This window comes from Rhipicephalus sanguineus, chromosome 5, assembly GCF_013339695.2.
Source record: "Rhipicephalus sanguineus isolate Rsan-2018 chromosome 5, BIME_Rsan_1.4, whole genome shotgun sequence".
Lineage (NCBI taxonomy): Eukaryota > Metazoa > Arthropoda > Arachnida > Ixodida > Ixodidae > Rhipicephalus > Rhipicephalus sanguineus.
In genome coordinates this window covers 8,230,663-8,250,493 of record NC_051180.1, presented here as the reverse complement: position 1 = coordinate 8,250,493, position 19,831 = coordinate 8,230,663, and the positions used below count along the sequence as shown (strand labels likewise).

The 19,831-nt window shown below is 45.9% G+C and overlaps 1 protein-coding gene across 1 annotated transcript in view; it reads left to right on the top strand.

The window, feature by feature from the left end:
* LOC119393089 (rho guanine nucleotide exchange factor 11-like) overlaps window positions 1-19,831 on the top strand; it is a 180,554-nt gene that overhangs the window by 145,863 nt on the left and 14,860 nt on the right. The window contains exons 22-24 of the mRNA XM_037659911.2: window positions 7,508-7,776; window positions 11,994-12,103; window positions 14,391-14,454. Of these exons, the coding sequence (XP_037515839.2) occupies window positions 7,508-7,776; window positions 11,994-12,103; window positions 14,391-14,454 (443 nt within the window). The remainder of the gene's footprint in view (window positions 1-7,507; window positions 7,777-11,993; window positions 12,104-14,390; window positions 14,455-19,831) is intronic.

Genomic DNA, 19,831 nt, shown 5'->3' with positions numbered 1-19,831 from the left:
TTGGCTTCCGATTTTTTGGACTTCCTGTCCAAAGTTCAGGTCCAATACAGCATTAATTGAGCCCCCACCTCTGCCACATATTTGATCTCCATATTGGAACCAGCGTTTTTTTTGAATTAATGCATTTGCGACCGTAGCGGAGCTTGAAAGGCATCTTTGCCGCAATACCGAGGTGTGATGAGGTGAAGCATATTGAAAAATCTAGGGCCCACTTCCAATCGGACGTTGACTGTCTTGGCGATGTACGACCGTCACGGAGCTTGAAAGGGAGCTTTGCCGCAATACCGGGGTGTGATGAGGTGAAGCATATTGAAAATTTAGGGATCACTTTCAATCGGACGTCGACTGTGTCTTGGCTAAGTTCGACCGTAACGGAGCTTGAAAGGCAGCTTTGCCGCAATACGAGAGTGTAATGAGGTGAAGCATATAGAAAATCTGAAGGGGTCACTTTCAATCGGACATTGACTGTATTTGTTTTTGGGAAGTTCGAATAGTAAAATTCCAGCGTGAATCGAATCGAATAGCAAACAATATTAGAAAAATATTCGAAATTTCGAATATTCACACACCCCTAGTATTCAGAAGCGTGGCAGCACATGCCAAGCAAGAGAAATGATTGAAAAAGGTGTACGTTTTAAACCAGCCGCACCGCAAACGCACTCAGATGCGAAAGCGATAGCTGGCGCGCCGCTTTGGGAAGCAAAAAAAAAAAAAAGCTAAACAATAGAGAGGCATCAGCGCATGAAAAAAATTCCACGTATTCCCGAAGTGCGGCAGCACATGCCAAGCAAAAGAAATGATCGAAAAAGGCGAGCATTCTAAACATTCATGCAATGCTGTACAGCGGTGAGCACTGTTAAGGTGAACACGCGAGTGCGTGGCCGACAGCACTGTCAGCGCCGCGTAATAGCCATCATTGGAAACATTGCACATGCGCAGCATGTGCTTTGCGATACACTCTTTCCACCGCGCTCACTATGTCATACAAACACTTGTTGGGGATACGCTTGTGCGAGCGCGGTGGAAAGAATATTTCGTAGAACGCATGCTGAGCATGCGCAATGACCAGCGACGACCGTTACGCGGCGCTGACAGTGCCCTCGGCCACACGCTCGCGTGTGCACCCTAACAGTGCTCGCCGCTGTACATGTATGGCGAAAACTCTCAAAGGGTTAAAAAGGCCAATAATTGGAAAATATTGAATATTAGAACACGTAAGGGCTTACGAATCCTATGCATTCCTATTTTTAAAGTAAACCATCCTTAATACGTACCTACCGTTAAGTGCATAGTTATGCTGCATTCACGCAACTGGTGATGTTTTACTGTAATCACTGAGAAATGCGCATGACATGCACATTACCTTTGTGCTTTGTTTTAGAAAGTCTTATGTCCGACACACTCAGGCAATGAGCAAACATCACATTGCTAAAGGAGAGGGTCTTTTTCATTTGCAGACGTGTTCTTACAGCATGTCAGGAGTGCTCACCTTGTGAATTTGTCAAGTAGTTTCAACTTTTCTTCATGATAATTTGTGATGTATTACAGTGAAACCTCGGTGATACGATCAAAGTTCATACGAATTTCGGGATGATACAAATTTTTCATTGGTCCGGTCAAGGCCTATTGGCCTGCAATGTAATGAAGTACGATTGTTGCGAACCGATGTTCACCCAGCGACGTTTGATACGAATGTACGCTACCGCCAAGGTACGAAGAGGTGCTGTCCGCGCTGTCGCAGAAGACGCGCCAAGCACGTGCGAGCGCGGGAACGCAAGCGTGGGCGTGCGCGCCGCATCGTCAGAATCATGGTGTAAGAACTTTTTTTATTACGGTCAGATTAAACCTCCAGAGACACGTCACGGCCTCCGAGATTGCGTGCGCGAATCTTTGAGACTTTTATGTGCCTCCGTGTGCCTTCACGTTTAGATTACAGATGACATCAGCGTCATGCATTTTTTTTTTCTTTTTTTTTTTCTAACGCGTCGACGCGGGCTGCTGTCGTTGTACTGTGTTTACACGTGCCTGCCTCGTGCATCAGACATCTTATGAGAGGTGGACGAGGATTGAAAGAAGGCGATGACGGTCTTGGCGAAGGGGTCAGGCCTCACAACGTCAACATGCGCGACTGTTGAGGTCGCACTTGTGCAGGCACCGCCGTAGATCTCTCAAAAAACATGCCCAACACCTCCGCTATAACAACATCATAACACAGGACCGTGGTTCTGTAATTTTGTGGCCTTGATCCATCGCTTCAAAGTGCTTCTTTTGTTACTTTCGCTGCAGTACTCAGTTGTCATGCGAAAAAGCATACTAAAATTTGGAAGGGGCTACTGCTGTCGCGGGTCACAACGCACCTGGTTCATTAATTAAATACGAGCGTAGGGGCTGTATATTTACGAGTGCTGGTAGGATTGCCGACATCTAAAAACTTAGATGAAAATCATCCAGGGTTCTTTCTGATGTTCTTGCGGCCCTGAAAACAATAAATGAAAATGTACGCCATCTTTCCTTTGTCGCATGGTAATTTTCCATGCTTTTTGTTGATATGAATTTCGGATGATACAAATGTTTTTGGTGGTCTCGTGAGATTCGTATCACCGAGGTTTCACTGTAGTGCATTACCAAAAGTACCTTCAGTGTACTGCAACTTAATGGCATGCAGTTTCATTAGTTTGCTTTAAAAATCAAGACCTTCTCGTTTTGCAAGTCTTTTACAATACATACGTGGCCAAGAACGTAAATATATATGTGTGTGCCATCGTGTGTAACATACAGTCGACGACCGATAATTCGGACTCCACGGGGAACGTAAATAAGTCCAAATTATCGAATGTCCGAAAAAACGAATGCGTCAGAAAAAAAATACTTTTATTGACACTTCAGGGTCCCGGTGGCCGAAAAAAGTTGTCAGTGCGTTGCTGCCCGCACTTCCGCTTACGTGCAACCAAGTCCGCCTGTATCTCCGCCAGTGTGATGTAATCGCTGTACGATGACGAGCCGGTTTCGTTCGTGAAGGCAACGCGTCTGTGCGGCGCACTTAGCGGTCGCACAAAGAGGCAGCATGAATGGCGGCGCAGCGCGTTTGGGTTCTCGCCTATTAAATGCGTGCACTACGCATGCAACTGCACCAGGCTGCATGCACTGTCGAGCAGTTGACTGATGATGCTTATCGTAAGGCTCGTCAGCGATTGAGCCGTACTGGCGCGTTTGCCACCTGCTGCCATCACGCCTCCGTGCATTTCCACTGCTTATCCGTAAAGACATCGCCGCATGGCGCCGTGATAGCGGCCCCACCCCATAACACTTCGGCATCGCGACCGAGCTGATTTTCGGACTCTGCTACTGTCGCACACAGGTCGACTTGCGAAAGCGCTGGTTCGAACCTACGAGATGATAGACGCGGCAGAGGTGGGGGCTTCAATTATTGCCTTTCGGACCTGCAATTTGGGCAGAAAGTCCGAAAAATCTGACGCCGAAAAGTTTTAGCGTCCGAAATTTCCGACGTTCTTGACCATTGACGTCTATGACCACACTGAGGTGACGGTGCCGTGAAAGCGTCTGAATTTTCGAGCATTTCCGGAAAATCGGGCGTTCGAAAAATCGGCAGTGGACATATGTGCAGATGACAAAAGATGTGTCGAAAAACTTGCTGATGACTAAAGAAAGAGAACTTGCATATGGGTGTGTTCAGATAGAACATCAATGCATGTCCGCCAACTCCCCTTTAATTTCACTGGAAAAAATGTCTTTTCCTCTCTAGTCCCCAGGGTGACGACACCAATCTTCGTTTCATGAAAAAAAATTTTGTCTTCGTCAGCAAAATTTCGGGAGTCTCTACTGAGCCAGAACCGCTTTTTGCAAAGTGCGCGAAAATTGGATTTTGACGAGATTCTACAAAACAAACTATTGTAGCTGTTAGCCTCAAAATTTTTCGTGACATACCATGAGTAACGTGCGTTCACACAATGTTATTATCTTGCAGTTTTTTTGCCTTTATTTTAGGAAAAAAAAATCTAAAATAGGGCACATTGTTCAATAATGCTCTAATTTTAGATTTTTTTGCTCCGTGTCTGTAATAGTCAGAACTTCCAAAAATTCCCATAGAGTTGCCACTCATTATGCTTAACAATTATGCCAAATATGATTGCTGAGAATGACATCAAATGCAAACCAAGAATTAGGCTTGTGCGAATACTATAGTAAATTTTAGGTCCGAAGCGAGTTCGAAGTGAACAGTGATTTGCTCGAAGCGAATGTCGAAGCGAATTCGAATAGTTTACATTACATATAATAAAGAAAAATGAGCATATCTGTCGGGACTCAACTAACCAGCGCAGTATATATTTAAAGTTGAAACAAGGCATATGCATATGTTTTTGGTTCAAAGGGAAGTGGAAGCAACTTTGAGTAGTAGCAGGATTTGGCTTTCGGTAGAATGCAAGTGATGGCATGTAAAATACGTTACGTTTTAAAATTTACTATTTTGAAACGTATTTTGAAATTCAATTTAAAAAAAAAGGCCCCCTTCGATTTTGTTTAAACTCCTCAGAATTAATGCCAAGGGTGTGTTCTAACCTAATCTGTAAAAACATGTTGCATTATTTTTGTGAGGTCGGAGTTACAAAGCCACCAAAACGGCCAAATTGGCATTAATACGCAACCACTTTAGTGAGCGAGCATGTAGCTATAGTTGCCATTGTCATGATTTTTAGGTCTTAAGTATGTTCTCTTGTGTTCACAAAACAACAGATTGACAGAAAGAAAGACGAAGTCTCCAGGACACTTTCTGCATGGACCCACTCTTCCTTCAGTGCCTGTCTCGCATCCTGTGTACATTAGGGCTGAAGAAACTGTTGCATGCGAAAACCCGACTCGAGTGCGCATTTAGACAAACTTTTTCTGATAATTGCTTTCGCCAGGAATAATACTACAATAAGTACAAACATGCATACTCTTTGTCTTTTTTCTGTCAATTTGTTGCTTCGTGAACGTGAGAGAAGATACTTAAAGGGCCCTGCTACACTTTTCTGAGTTATAATGGAATAGTCTCACTATTAGCGCATGACGCTTCACGAATCACATGCCGCAAAAATTTTTAGAATCTGTCTAGTACAAGTGGAGTTACAAGGATTTGTCGCTTGCTTCAAGCGCTTTCTCTCTTCTTTCGTGCCAGCGAGCGCACTGAAAGCTATGCAGGGAGGGGGACGACAAGGGGGCTAGAAGATGTGGCCCTTTGTCAGCGCGTCATGACCTTGAGCAATTTTTTTTTCTTCGAATGTGCGACTTTTTCAGTGTGATCACGAGCGAGCGTGCAGGCACGTGGCGGCCACGGTAACTATGCAGCTTACTATGCGCAAATCAGCCATCGGCAGTGACTTTGGGCATATGGCATCATTTGTAGAGATAAGAGGGAGCAATATTTATTCAGAATTAATTGTAATTTATAGGCCACATGCTGCGCTATAATGTTTGGCTCACGTGCTCTCGTGAGCCTCAACTACCGATCGGCAGCGTTTTCTGACCATGCTCAAAAAGTGTTGCAGGGCCCTCTGAAGACCTTAAGATCATGACAATGGTAACTATAGCTACATGCTCGCTCATTGAAGTGGTTGCGTGTTAATGCCAATTTGGCCACTTTGATGGCTTTGTAACTCCAACCTCACAAAAATAATGCAACATGTTTTTGCAGATTAGGTTAGAACACACGCTTGGCTTTAATTCTGGGGAGTTAAAAGAAAATCGAAGGGGGCCTTTTTTTTAAAATGAATTGAAAAGTATTGCATCTTTAGAGACATGTCCTCGCTCGTGCATTTTTCGTTTGCATTTGACGTCATTCTCGGCAATCATATTTTGCACGATTGTTAACCTAATGAGTGGCAATTCTCTGGGAAATTTTGGAAGTTCTGACTGTCATAGATGCGGAGCAAAAAAATTTAAATTAGAGCATTATTGAACAATGTGCCGTATTTGCGCTTTTTTTTCCTTAAAGTAATGGCAACAAAACAGCAAGATAACATTTGATGAACGCATGTTACTCATGGTAGGTCAAAAAAAATTTTGAGACTCGCAGATACAATAGTTTTTTTTGTAAAATCTCGTCAAAATTCAATTTTCGCGCACTTTCTAAATAGCGGTCCTGGCTCAGTGGAGACTCCCAAATTTTTTTTGACGGAGACAAAATTTTTTTTCACGAAACGAAGATTGGCTTTGTGTTCCTCAGGACTTGGACAGGAAAATATATTTTTTGCAGCGAAATTAAAGGATGTCGGCGGACATACACCAACGTTCTAACCGGAACACACCCCACATATGTTTTTATTTGTTTCTCACGGCTGCAGCAATGACAATGAATTTTGTGAATGATTGCCAATAGATTTTTTAGGCCTCGGTGATCCTACTGGTACTCGTAATTATACAGTGCATCCACGTGTGTAAGTGACAAAATGTGCAGTGTCCCATGACAGCGAGTGGCCCCTTCCCAATCTGAGTACGTTTTCTCACATGACAGTGATGTGTTGCGGCAACATTGACTTCAACGCCGTTTCGCAGCGCGATGTACATTGCAAAAATAAAAGCAAATGTTTGTGTGTACGGCACTCCGTTTGCATAAAGACTCTACTTACGTTCTGCAGTCCCTAAAACATCTGCCGTATGGTAGGCATATGTCACTTGTGTATCACTTGTGTATTTAAAAATATCACTTGTGTATTTAAGTGTCATTACGAGTTCCTCACTGAGGTTAAAGATGACACGCCAAATCATAAATAACACAAATGCAGTCGCAGTACTACCTTTTATTGAAGGACGAATTAAAGGCACCTTTTCCCCCTTTAAATCAGTGGAGAGAATCCCGCAGCCTCTCTGGAAGGCTGTTGGGGTTCCTCAAGGCCAGCAAATTTTAGAACCACTGTCCTTTGTTATCATTTTCCTTTTGCAGCGGGGTTAGGGCCATTTCTTTAGAGATTGATGGATGTGCCTGTGCAAATCACGAGAGTTATAAGGTATACAAATAGTCACATTTAAAATGTGCTGACGTGGGATCGCGTGTTGCAGCGAAGCACATCTTCTCCACGAGGGCTTATTTTGGCTCTCCGTGAACCTGACCATAAAACGTTCAGGTGTCCTTTTTTTCACTGGCAGCAACGAGGCCAGGATGTTTCACCTATCGTTCATTCATCAGCATTTTCATGTGGCATTGCCTTGTGGCTGCAAAGGACCATCGTTTCCCCAGATTTTTGGCAAAACGGGACTTTGAATTGCCACATTGCCACATAGCACCTAAAATCTTCGAAGTAATTGAGCTGGTGCAGGCTGCCACTTCAAGTCGTTCAATCAATCTACATTCAAAGATATGGGACTGCAGAAATTCTTCGAATTAAGCGGGACTTCAAAATAACCGAGCTCAAATGATTGGGGTTTTACTGTGTGTGTGATGGATATAAAATTGTAGAATGTTAGATGCTCTGTTATATGGAGGACTACAGTGGTACTTTCGCTGTTGTAGCACCAGTGCAGCCGACCATGAGGAAGAGGAGGTGCCTACGGAGGAAGGAGAGAACAAAGAGGAGCCTGCAGCCTCGGTGGCCGATCAGTCGGACAAAGAAGAGCCTGCCAAGGAGGAGAGCAACAGCTCCAACAAGGAGGTGTTGGTCGGTGCTCCCGTGGCAACCTCCTCAGTGGCTCAGGGAGGCCTGTCCTTGGTGGACTTCCAAGAAGTGGTCGTGGTGCCCAGTGCTCCTTGTGAAACAGCCACGCCTGTGCTCACTCCCATTGGTGGGTATTTGTGCACATCCGTCACTATGTCGTATGTGCAAATGAAGTGATAATGAACATGACAGACTTTTTGTACATTAGCAGGTAACACAAAATTCACCAAAGTACTATTGGCAGCACTCTTCCAGCACTAGGGGGTTGGTGTTGTGTCCTTGGCATTCCTATCCATAAAGCTGAAGCCAAGATTGACTCTTTGCTTTATACATTCTCTCTTTCCTTTTGTTGGCTGCTTGGCCAAAGAGCACAATGTTGCGTTTACATCCATGTAGGCATTGTGCTATAGACCTTATGCAAAATTGCTGCCATCTGTCGGAGGTTTCACGAAGCTACTGATTTCGCACCATGTTGGAGGCTTGTGTCCGAATCGTATTGGTGTCGCTGCTATAACTTCTTGCTTGTATCTGCTTTGGTAGTGGGCAACCGGGGCATAAAAACGTCAGACGAGCGTGTAATGGCATGTACACGTTACCGGCAATTCCTAGTTATTACGTTGACAGTTATTACGTGTAAATGACTGTCTCACAACGAGAAGAAGTGACAAGTTTGTCACCGAGTCACATGTAGGCCTGCCATCCTTGAGAATGAAGCTTTGCTCTAGGTTATAAATTTTGTCTGTCTGCTTTCAGTGTAACGAACAGAGCGTTGGTAGCTATCTGAATACCATGTGTGTAGTGTAGGGTGGTTGGGAGGAGGCTTTGGCGCGCAACACGGCTAGGCACAGTTATTACGGTAAGAAAGTGCTGTTGACCCATTTCAAAGCGCACATGTGCTGTAAATAACACGATACACCAAGAATATTCGCGTTCACATTGTCACTTTCGGGGCCTACTGAGGCCTTACAATTTCAACCTGTTTCCGCAAGGCAGTCTTGCGTCGCCGACTGAATGCTTGCGAACCCACCTCAGCGCGTAACCAACGGAAATGCACCCACGGTCGAGTGTAACACATTTGCTGGAAGAGCATTTTTTTCAATTTCACACGAAACGTGCCACACACAAGCATCTGTTAACATTTCATAGCACACAGGGGTGGGTACAGGATTTTTCCGAAGGGGGTCAGCTTCTGGGAGAGCCTGATAAACAGTAGAACCCTGCTGTTACGTTCCTTTCTGATGCGTTTTCCCAGCTGTTACGTCGTTTTCCACCGGTCCCGGCAGAGCTCCCACAGGGTACAATGTATTGGGAAACCCGCTGTTACGTCGTAACTGTGGGACCGTTCCCATATGATACGTCGCGAAGTGCGCTCCGAGCCAACCGAGTGAGTACCTAAGAGAGTGGCCATGGTGACTTTTCACGCAGCTTGGCCTGGATTGACCGTAACATTCGCCACATGAGAGGCGCAGGCGACAGATACTCTCGGTTGACACAAACAAAAGCATAGCCTTCGAGATCCGTATTGCAAAGATGGCGTCTATGACGTAAGTGCTCGCAAAAGCAAGGCCTTCGAGATTGGCATTTACTTATAACAAAAGCATAGCCTTTGAGATTTGTATTGCAAACATGGTGTCTATGACATAATTACTTGCGAAAGCAAGGCCTCCGAGGTAGGCATTTGCTTCTGCCATCGCGTTGGCGTTTATTCGTCGGATTTGTTCGAGCTGGTTGGAGTTCACGTGGTCGTGCGCGCGGTTCGTTGTTGGACTCGCCGCGCTGGTCGTGCTTGCGTGTGCTTAGTTCTTTCACGCCTACAGCTGTTGGTGCTAAAAAAAATCATATACGTTGATTACATTTCTGTAGATGACGCCGTCCCCAGCTCCGCGTTTCTGTCCGTCGACTAGACTGTGGCTGAGTGCACCAATGTGTGCACCAGTGACGAAATTTAGGAGTTGGTGGAGCCGCTTTCAGGGGTATTTCTACTTTCGCGAGGCGTTCGACCGTTTACTACAAGCCACGGTGGTCCGACACTATGCCAGTGGTCCTACAGTCTCGCTTGGCGACACCGACGCAACCGGCGACAATCTCGCGAAGGTATTGCCATAAGCGATCACTTGTCAGGTGTAGGCCGTGGCGGCACTAGATTTATAAAAAGGATGTGAGACTGCATGTGCTCAAAAAACTTTTCGTGCTGCTCGGACATGAGTAAAAGCACCAGGCAACATTACACAGTCATACCTGCCAAGTCTCCCGGATTACCCGGGAGACTCCCGGATTTTGAACGTTTCTCCCGGTTGTACGGGTCATAGGAAAATCTCCCGGAAATCCAGTTTTGCCCCGCGCGTCCAGTGCATTGCGCTTCCAGTGCATTGCGCGCCCAGTGCATTGCGCGCCCCGTGAGTCACGGTGACGCGAGGTGGGACGTTTCGCGTAGAGATGCGCTACACGCAATTTAAAAATTGATCCTAAATGTGTTATAGGTTATATCAGCCGTTAATATTTCGTAGATGATGCGCTTGTGTACACACAAATCTATCCCACAAGTTATCTCGCCTTCAAAATTTTGTGTCACTGCTGCTTTAAGTGGAGAGCCCAGCACTTAAAAGGGTAGCCGTTACCGATGTCTGTCGAGATAGCGTGTTCACCAGCGCTTGCGACCGTCCCCGTCTCAACGGTGCCCCTTATGGTCCCATTGCCTGACGAAATAACTGGTAAGCAAGCGACGACAGGCCTCGCACACGGAGCGATGTTATCGCATGTGCCCTTCGCGCGACGGTGACGGCCGGGTCGTTTCATCTCTGCTTCAACCGCGTTCGTCCTTAGTGCTAGCGCGCATTTACTTGCACGTGAAACAGACGATGCGTAAGCGATGTTATCGGTTTGGACTCTGTACAGATCAGCGGCGACCGCAATATCCCGCTGACAGTGTCCACATAATTGCTACCGCAGTACCCCCCCCCCCCCCCCCCCCCCCCCCGTTGAGTAGATCTCCCGGATTCCGTTTCTCCAAACTTGGCAGGTATGCACAGTTTTTTCACGCATAAGCATTGAAAAAAAATTCTGTACCACTAAATATTTTGTCGTTTTTCCTGTTTTTCGGCTCTTGCGTTTCCCGTTTCTTACGTTAATTTCCTACGGTCCCTTCAAAAACGTATCAGCGGGGTTTTACTGTATGTGCTCTTCTTGGGGTATGTATAAATTTTTAAAATAAGTAAGGGAGGGCGGTCAGGCCATCCGGGCCGCCCCTCTAAATTTAGTAATAATAGCACATGAAATGCTTGAAAAATACCCATAGGGAAGCAATACGCACGCAAAGCATCCCGCCAAATCTTACCTTGTTAAACTCCACAATCGAAAACAAACTACAAACAACATGCTCCAGCACAATCGGTCAGTTCGCTGAGAATCGATGACACACTCGACTGATCTGTCTAACATGTAATTGCTATCGCAATTTAATAAACAAAGTAATGTCAACAGCAGCGCAGGCACGCGCGAGTAGCCCCGATGCAGCTTTGAAGCTCGTGCACGAAGCCGCGGTTTGTCTGTGCCTGCAAGTGCACGGCGCGAAAACTGTCTGCTTCTGGCATGACACGAAAAAGTGTTCTCTGATGAGTGCCGATGCTGTCACATACCGCATCTGTTAAGAACGGCAAACGTAAACACAGCGTTAGTCGTGAGCAGTAGCCGGAGCAATAGAACGATCTGCCGCTTCTCGTCGGCAGCGAGGAAATCTAATAACATTGAGGTTAGTTTCCTGTGAACCTTGTTTCAGCACCCCCAATTTCCTCAATCTGAGCAACACGGCAAACGAAAATATGTTGGCATTGCCGTTCCTATCAACCGCCACACGCCGATACGTAGGCTCCGTGTGTGCACATGCGGAGCGCGCTTAGCCTTCAACATGGCGGAAATGTGCACGGCGGCCGCTAGATGGCAGCAGATTTTGCATAAGGTCTATAGGACTGCTACAACACGTTTTTCAGGCATGTGCGGAGCCTCTAAATCATTCTGCATAATCACATTATTGTGGGAAGGGACTGCTGGTAGCTTGGGCTACACTCTTTTATGAGTTCCTGCAGAGTGATGCCAATGTATGCCGCATTAAATATAATTTGGCTGAGACTATTGATGTCGGTGCAAACTTTGCATCAGGGAAAAGTCTGAGCGGCTGTTATTGCCAATGCATATCTGTCGTGTCAACCATTTGTTGGTTACATAATTGTGTTAAAGGACTGCTTGCACTGCTACACCCTTATAAGTGCTCATAAACTAACGCCAGTGTAAGCTGCATTAATGAATTGGGCTGCTTACACACGTGTGGTCCCTCCTGTGTTGCTCCAGAGCGACTTCGGCGCCAGGATCAACAGGTTCTCTCAGCCCTGGCTGAGAAGCAGGCACTACTTGCAGAGATCCTGCGAATCCCCAGTGAAGACTACGTTCACATGGCTGAGGCAAGCAGCATGCTTTCTCGTCTTTTTCACTCGGCTAGTTGGCATATTAGTTCAGTTGCACCCTGAAACTTCACGCAAAACCCGGGCGCCTACTACACCGACGCGGCCAAGTATCCGCGTCGAAGCATGTACACTGTCAGCATCGTAGACTTCCGAGGCCAAGAGTTAGCGTCGGCCACGATCAAGGCCCGCAACTCAGAAACAACGGAAGAAGTGGCAATCGCTTTCACCACCCCCTCATTTAAGTTGAAGAGGGACCCGAAATTTCTTTGTTACACTGCAGACTCTCGTTAAATGGAAGCTGAAGAGACCAGGAAAATATGTTCCATTTAACAGGAGTTTTGTTTACTGGGAAATTAACAGGGGTTAACATTAGAGGCAGTTGTTCCATTTAAGCAGCAGTTCTATTCAAGAGACCTCCATTTACTGAGGGTCTACTGTATCAATTATAGGCCTTTTCTGCGATACATACTTGCCGGGGTGCTCAGCTTTAAGCATGCAAAGAAGAATGTGTTGCAGCTTGCGCGACTGCTGTACAGCCTAGAGCACTGCACAGGCTCGAATCGACAGACCCTGGCTGGGCATGGCCACGTAGCTATGGGCCAGGGCTAAACTCGAGGTTGAAGCAACATGTATAGGCTGGACTTCAGCCTGCTCATTAAAGCGGTTAAGTGAGGTCTTTGAGCACACACCTACATTATGTTGCAATTTTGTTGGTATGTTGTCACGACTCTAAAGGGGCCCTGCAACACTTTTTCAGCATGGTCAGAAAATGCTGCCGATTGGTAGTCGAAGCTCCCGAGAACACGTGAGCCAAACATTAGCACAGCATGCGGCCTGGAATATACAATTAACTCTCAAAGTCTGCTAGAAATTGCTCTCTTCTATCAATAAACGATGCCATAAACCCAAATGACCGTGCCATAAACACAAAGTACATGGATATTAGCTCATTTGAGCATCATAAGCTGCATAGTTACTGCAGGCTCGTGCGCGATCACACTGAAAGTGAGTCTCACGTTCGAAGAAAAAGAAAAATGTGCTCAAGGTTGTGACACGCTCTGACGAACAGACATAGCTTCTTGCCCCCTTGTCATCCCTTCCCTGCACAGCTTTCAGCACACTTGCTGCTACGAAAGGAGAGAGAAAGTGCTTAAAGGGACACTAAAGGCAAATATTATGTCGACGTTGATTGTTGAAATAGCGGTCCTGAAACCTCGTAGTGCTGCTTTTATGCCAAGGAAGTGCTTATTTTGAAATATAATCACGTTTTAGTGGTCCGCACCGCGTTAGCGCACTTCAAATGACCTGCCTGAAAGTGGTATTTCGCACATCACTGTTGCCGTGCCCAACGTTGCCCGCCTTTACTGCGCGGCGGCGTGCACTGGCAGTGTGCACCATTCGGGCATCCGGCAACATCACGTGCATGCGGTATTTTGTCGAACTTTCTGTCAGAGCGACTTTCACGAGCGTGCAAAACACACGCGGCAGTACGCGATACCGGAACTAGCACTGAGACGCGACCGTGTGAGCGAAGCAGGGCGCCGGGCGAAGCGCAGTTCGGCGAAAACGAAACTTTTGAACCACGCGCGCCATTCCCCATGGCAACGCCAAAGAGGTTCTTTTTTCCATGAATCAAACAGAAACGAACAAGCAGCATTTTATTACGTCCCTTGATGCACGGGAGGTTCTTTTTTTTATTGCAGCTAGTTTGATTACTAGTGATTAATTGTATTCAGACTCTCATACGTCATCGGGATCACTTCTAAAATGTCCCACTCGTGGCGCTAGTCGTGTGATACATTTAGCTTAGTTTCTCGGTGAGTAGGACACTGCTGTTCATATATTGCCGTCTTAGACGTTGTCATACATTGAGCTTTCACTCTGACATAAATTGTTATTTGCCTTTTAGTGTCCCTTTAAAGCAACTCTGCAACTCCCTCCACTCGTACTTGACATTTTTGTGGCAGTCGATTCATGAGGCAATAAACTCCTTTAATAAAGCCATTCAGTGATTACTTGGAAAAGTTTTGCAGGGCCCTTTTAACGCGGTACTCGTTTCATTTGCATTTTGCAACTTGCATTCTTTTGATAAGCTTATTTTATTTCTACAAGACTCCTTTGTTACTGCTATTATCCACTTGAGTGTGAATCTATAGCTCTTTATGCTATGGCCTTTGTTAGGGTTAGCACCCTTGTACGGGGAAAGGCAATCCAGCATGAAGCTCTTTAAAAGCATTCATAACTGTCAAGAACACTTCATAATCAGAGTGGGGTTGCCTTGCAGATCTCGGAAGAGATGAATGCTGAGAAGGGCCTCATGGAGCTGCTGCTGCAGGTCACTTACCATGGTGAGAATCTGTCGCATAAGCCGCTTTTTAATCCTGTGCTGCATTTTGTAGCATCAGGACGTTACTGACTCTAACGGTGATTGTGCTTCCAGGTTTTATTTATTTATTTATTTATTTTGCCTAACTTGCAGAAGTGCATTGTTCATGTTACTGGTGAAAAGCCTTTGTACTAGTAGTCGCCATCTGCTGTTAAAACTGTATTCAGTCAACTTTTATTTCTTCATGAGAAATGAGGCTGTGATGGGGGAAAAAAAGCTGCAATCCGCTGCTTGACATGGCTCCAGTCCCCTACACTTATGTTAAGTAATATTCCTTGGCATTTTTAACACTGTGTAAGTCGAAGTCTTGAATATGCACTGTTTTAAACAATAACAACGAAGACGTAGAGACGGGCAGAGGTAAACAGGACGAAGCGCAACTTTCAACTGTTTTATTTCGTGCGTTGTTCACATGTATATCGAGTACAAGGCACACGTCGGAGCGATAAAAACACAGCGCCCTCGTCTACACGACATCCATCTTTAGCGTTTTCACCTCGAGATTTACTTCTGCAGAAGATAAATGTATGGATGGCATGCTGATGCAATTTTCGTCACCCAGAGAAGCCACAATAACTGCTTTGCAAACCAGTCTCTCTTTGTCGTCTTTCACGTGTTTGGCGATTTTTATTTTAGCAAATTCAGGTGCGCCTGAGCATCAGTTACAATGTGTAGCTAGACTCCCTGGATGGGTTATTTGTTCGCAATTGTACTGATGATATTTGAGTCTTGTGTTGATGCATCTCGAAGTTTCTCCCATGTACTGTTTTCAGCAAGTTAGTGGGAATACTGTAGACTACTTCAACGTCACACTCGACAAACCTCTGCGCATGTTTATTTGACATTTCTTGCATTTTCAGGTTTCATTTACTTTGTTAATTTTGTTACAAAGACTTTCAGCTTTTGGGGGGCTGAAAATACAACAGGAACATCATGTCTGTTAGCTATCTTTTTTAGTCTATGTGATACCGTATGTACCTAAGGGATCACCACCAGTCACTCCTTTCGCTTTTAAACTTCTACATTCTTCTTTCTTCCTGACATATCCTGTAGCACTTTTTCCCCAACAGATGCAATTACAGTGTCTGGAAAACCACTTCTTTTCAACCTTTCCACCTGTACATGCAAGCTTTTTAACATCAAATGTTGACATAATTTTTTCATTGACTAAAATAGGCATTTCGTGCAACACTTCTTTTTATAAGTTTAGAATGGCCACTGCAATAACTCGTCAGCCCTTTTTCGCCTTTCGTCATGTATGCCGAGCTCATTTGGCTGGAACTCAAGTGAATTTCAGTGTCGAGGAAATGCAGACCATCTTATATGGTAATTTAATGGTAAGTTCTAATTCATTGAATGCTTCACGGAAAATGCCCAATACACATTACACAGAAGTTTCAACGTCAAAACCAAAGTTGAAGCAGAGCAGGAAATCGTCGCACAAGCCTAAAAATAACCCATCCAGGGAGTCTAGCTACCCATTGTAATCGATGTTCATGTGCACCTTAAAGGGACCGTCTACCGCTCGGAAAAAAATTTCTGATTGTGGTGAAAATGAGAAGATCGTTCGTCACATCGGCGGTAATGAGCATGCTTTTGTCCCACAAAGAATCATTATATTTTTAATATGATGCTGAAAATTGTGAAAGAATGACCGCTAGTGCCACTCAACAGCGATGTGGTTCAATCTACTGGTAGGACATGAAATCCTCTGAGGTAGACTCATTTTGCTTTAAAACAAACATGCATAACTTGAAATTGTATTTTACGCACTTGAGGCAGCTTTCGGTTGCGTCAGAGAGTAATGTTTTGCTTTATTTTTTTCTCCCGCGTCCTAAAAGGCACCCGGTGGTGCTGCTTGCGGCGCCACCTTCGATTTCGTCTGCTTCAACTCATGCGCTATGCCATGCGGCCCTCCGCACTGCTCGTACTGTGCCGCTGTATCGTTGTTAGGATGTCTCAAATGTGCCGCGCTGTGAAGGCATGCATGTATAGTCTTTTTGACGAATCGACTTGGCTTGGATTGCGGCAGCAGTGCTAAAATAAACGCATAGACTGGGATTACAGCAAAACAAGTGTTCTGTAACCGTATAATAAGGCTTCATTTCACCGCTAGCGCGTTGAAAACGACTGTTACATTCATTACATCAGTGCTCAGCGTGTCGTACGACGATTTATTATCAGACAGCGAGGTCTTAAACAGCCGAGGTAGCACCGGCAGAACACGAAGGTAGACCGCGCGCACAGCAACAATATACACTTAAGCTCTTCTTTCTTTTCCTCACTACAATGGCCCGGGAGTGAAAAGGAGCCATCCTGGCGACTAAGGTGCAGGTAGGATCACAGGGTCATAATATGGACTGAGTCGGCTGACATGCACCGTGTCACAACCGCAATGTCTGAGGTTGTGGGATGGCGTCACAGGTTCAACGGTGTATTTGACAGCGGATGTGCAGTCAATTACACGGTAAGGGCCATCATAACGGGCAAGAAACTTCGTTGAAAGTCCAGGGCTGTGAGGTGGGACCGACAACCAAACGAGTGAACCAGTCGCAAAATGTTGTGTAGACAATTCGTTGTCATGCTGCAGCTTTTCGCGGCCTTGAGCGGCGGTTGTAAGTGTACGCGCAAGCTGCCTACAGTCCTCTACGTATTTGGCCGCTTCAGACACCGTTGTGCACTCTGAAGTGTCGGGTCGGTACGGAAGCAATGTATCCATTGTGCAAAAGGGCTCTCGTTCATATAGTAGAAAGAACGGCGAAAAGCCAGTGGTAGCTTGTGTGGCAGTGTTATAACCATATGTTACGAACGGCTAAACAGTGTCCCAGTTGCTATGATCCGAGGCGACGTACATAGTCAACAGTCAACATGTCGCCGAGAGTACGGTTGAACCTCTCCGTCAGGCCGTTCGTTTGCGGATGGTAGGCTGTAGACTTGTGGTGGACGATGTTGCATGCCTCGAGAAGGGCTTGTATTACTTCGGAAAGGAACACGCACCCTCTGTCACTGAGCAGTTCGTGTGGTGGTCCATGTCAAAGGACGAAGTTCCACAAAATGAAGAATGCGACTTCACGTGAAGTAGCCGTTGGAAGTGCTGCGGTGTCAGCGTAGCGTGTGAGGTGATCGACTGCTACAATTATCCATTGGTTACCCGAGGAGCTGCCGGGCAAAGGACCATATAGGTCTATGCCGACGCGATAAAAGGGACGAGCCGGACAGGGCAGCGGTTGTAGCTTGCCAGTAGGCCACTGGTGAACTTTTCGTCGTTGACATGCTGTACAAGCTCGAACGTACTGGCGGACGAAGCGATACATTCCGGCCCAGTAGAAACGTTGTCGTAGCCAAGTATACGTCTTCAGTTCAACGGCGTGACCGTTATGAGGAGCAGCATGAAAATATTCGCATATTTCAGAATGCATGTGGCGGGAATCACGAGTAGCCACTTGCGACTGTTGGGTAAATAGTTTCATCGGTAAAGGATGCTGTCATGCACAGCAAAGTGAGTGGCTTGGCGACGAAGCGTTCGAGAAGAGGGTGTGGTGTTTGGGTTGTCGAGGAAGTTTATTATAGCTGAAATGGATGGATCCTTTCGCTGCTCGACCGGCATGTTAGCGACATTGATGGGAGGCACGGATGCAAAGGACATTGATGCGGAGGCCACATCGACAGGTATCGGTGATCAGGAAAGCGCAGCGTCAGAGTGCTTCCTGCCCACTCGATAGACAACATGGATGTCATGTTCTTGTAAGCAAAGCGCCCAACGCTTGAGTCGTCCTGACGGATCTTTTAAAGAGGACAGCCAGCAAAGGCCGTGGTGGTCGGTAACAACGTCGAAAGGGCGACCATAGAAGTATGGACGGAATTTGACGAGAGCCCAAATGATGGCTGAACATTCCTTCTCTGTGACGGAGTAGTTTCTTTCTGCCTTCGTTAAAGTGCGACTGGCATACGCCGCAATGTACTCGTCGTAACAATCTTTACGTTGAGCTAGGATTGCACCAAGTCCGATGCCGCTGGCATCCGTATGTATTTCTGTAGGCGCTGTGGGGTTGTAATGAGGAAGGATCAGTGGTGAAATTACCGTATTTTCCGGTGTATAAGTCGCACCTTTGGATAAGACGCACCCCCTACTTTTTACGACTTTCAAGGGAAAAAATTATATATAAGACGCACCTTTGTATAAGACGCATCTATTTTTAATTCAGTCGACATGATAAAACACAATGACCCACGCAGAGTACATTGATTGCGAAATGCGTAGTCACGCACTGAATATCTGTAAGCAGCAGTTTTATTAAGGCGCTGAAAACCACTATTTATTCTACTGGATTTGAAGCCACATCATCCGGTACACTGTCAAAAGTTCTTCCGCCTTGGTTGGCAGCATCGCTGGGTTGCCGTCGTCAGCCTCCGAGTAACTTTTACGCAGCATTGTAAGCACCTTGAAGCACATCGTTGGCACTGCCTGTACTATGGTGGCTACCATACCTTTAGGGCATTATGAGACTTGGCGAGAACACATAAACAACGAACGCGCCGCACTGTTACCACACGATCGTCGGATACCACCTACACACACGCATACAAAACGTAAATGGCAACCGGAAGCCGGAAGCTGCGACTACTGCTGGACTGCAGCGATGTCTCACACGGAAACTGATGATGATGATAATGAAGTGGTACTTTCGCTTTTGTAACTGATATTGTGGCTGCTACAGCGTTACAGTGGACCGTTGTGGTGCTCTTTTTTTATTTATTGCCTCAGTTCAGTGAGTTTAATTCTTCATTTAAGAACAAACAATTCAAACAGTACAATGGGGCACGCGACAGTGGTGACTTTTATTGCGGCCGTAATCTCCGTGGTCGCCGCACTGCTTGAACAGCAAGTAGCTGACATCTAAGATCGCAGCCGCTTCATTGTTATAACAAAATTAGATATATTTTTACGAATGCTCTCGAGCTCAGTTTATCGTACTCATAAATTAAATATAAACAAATTGGTCTCGCAGAATCACGTGACTTTTTGCATGTATAAGACGCACCAGCGAAAATGTAGGAAAAAAAGTGCGTCTTATACACCGGAAAATACGGTAGTAGGCGACGTAGTTGTTAGTTGTTCGAAGTCTTCGTCACACGAGGTTGACCACGCGGAGATGCTGTTGCTTGCAGTAAGCAAATTGGTCAGTGGCGCGATGATGCTTGCAAAATTGCGCACAAAACGCCGAAAATAAGAGCAGAGCCCTATGAAGCTGCCGAGTGCCTTAAGAGTAGTGGGCTTTGGTAACTCTGCGACCACGCGAAGCTTGGCGGGCTCAGGAAGAACACCATCCTTTGACGCA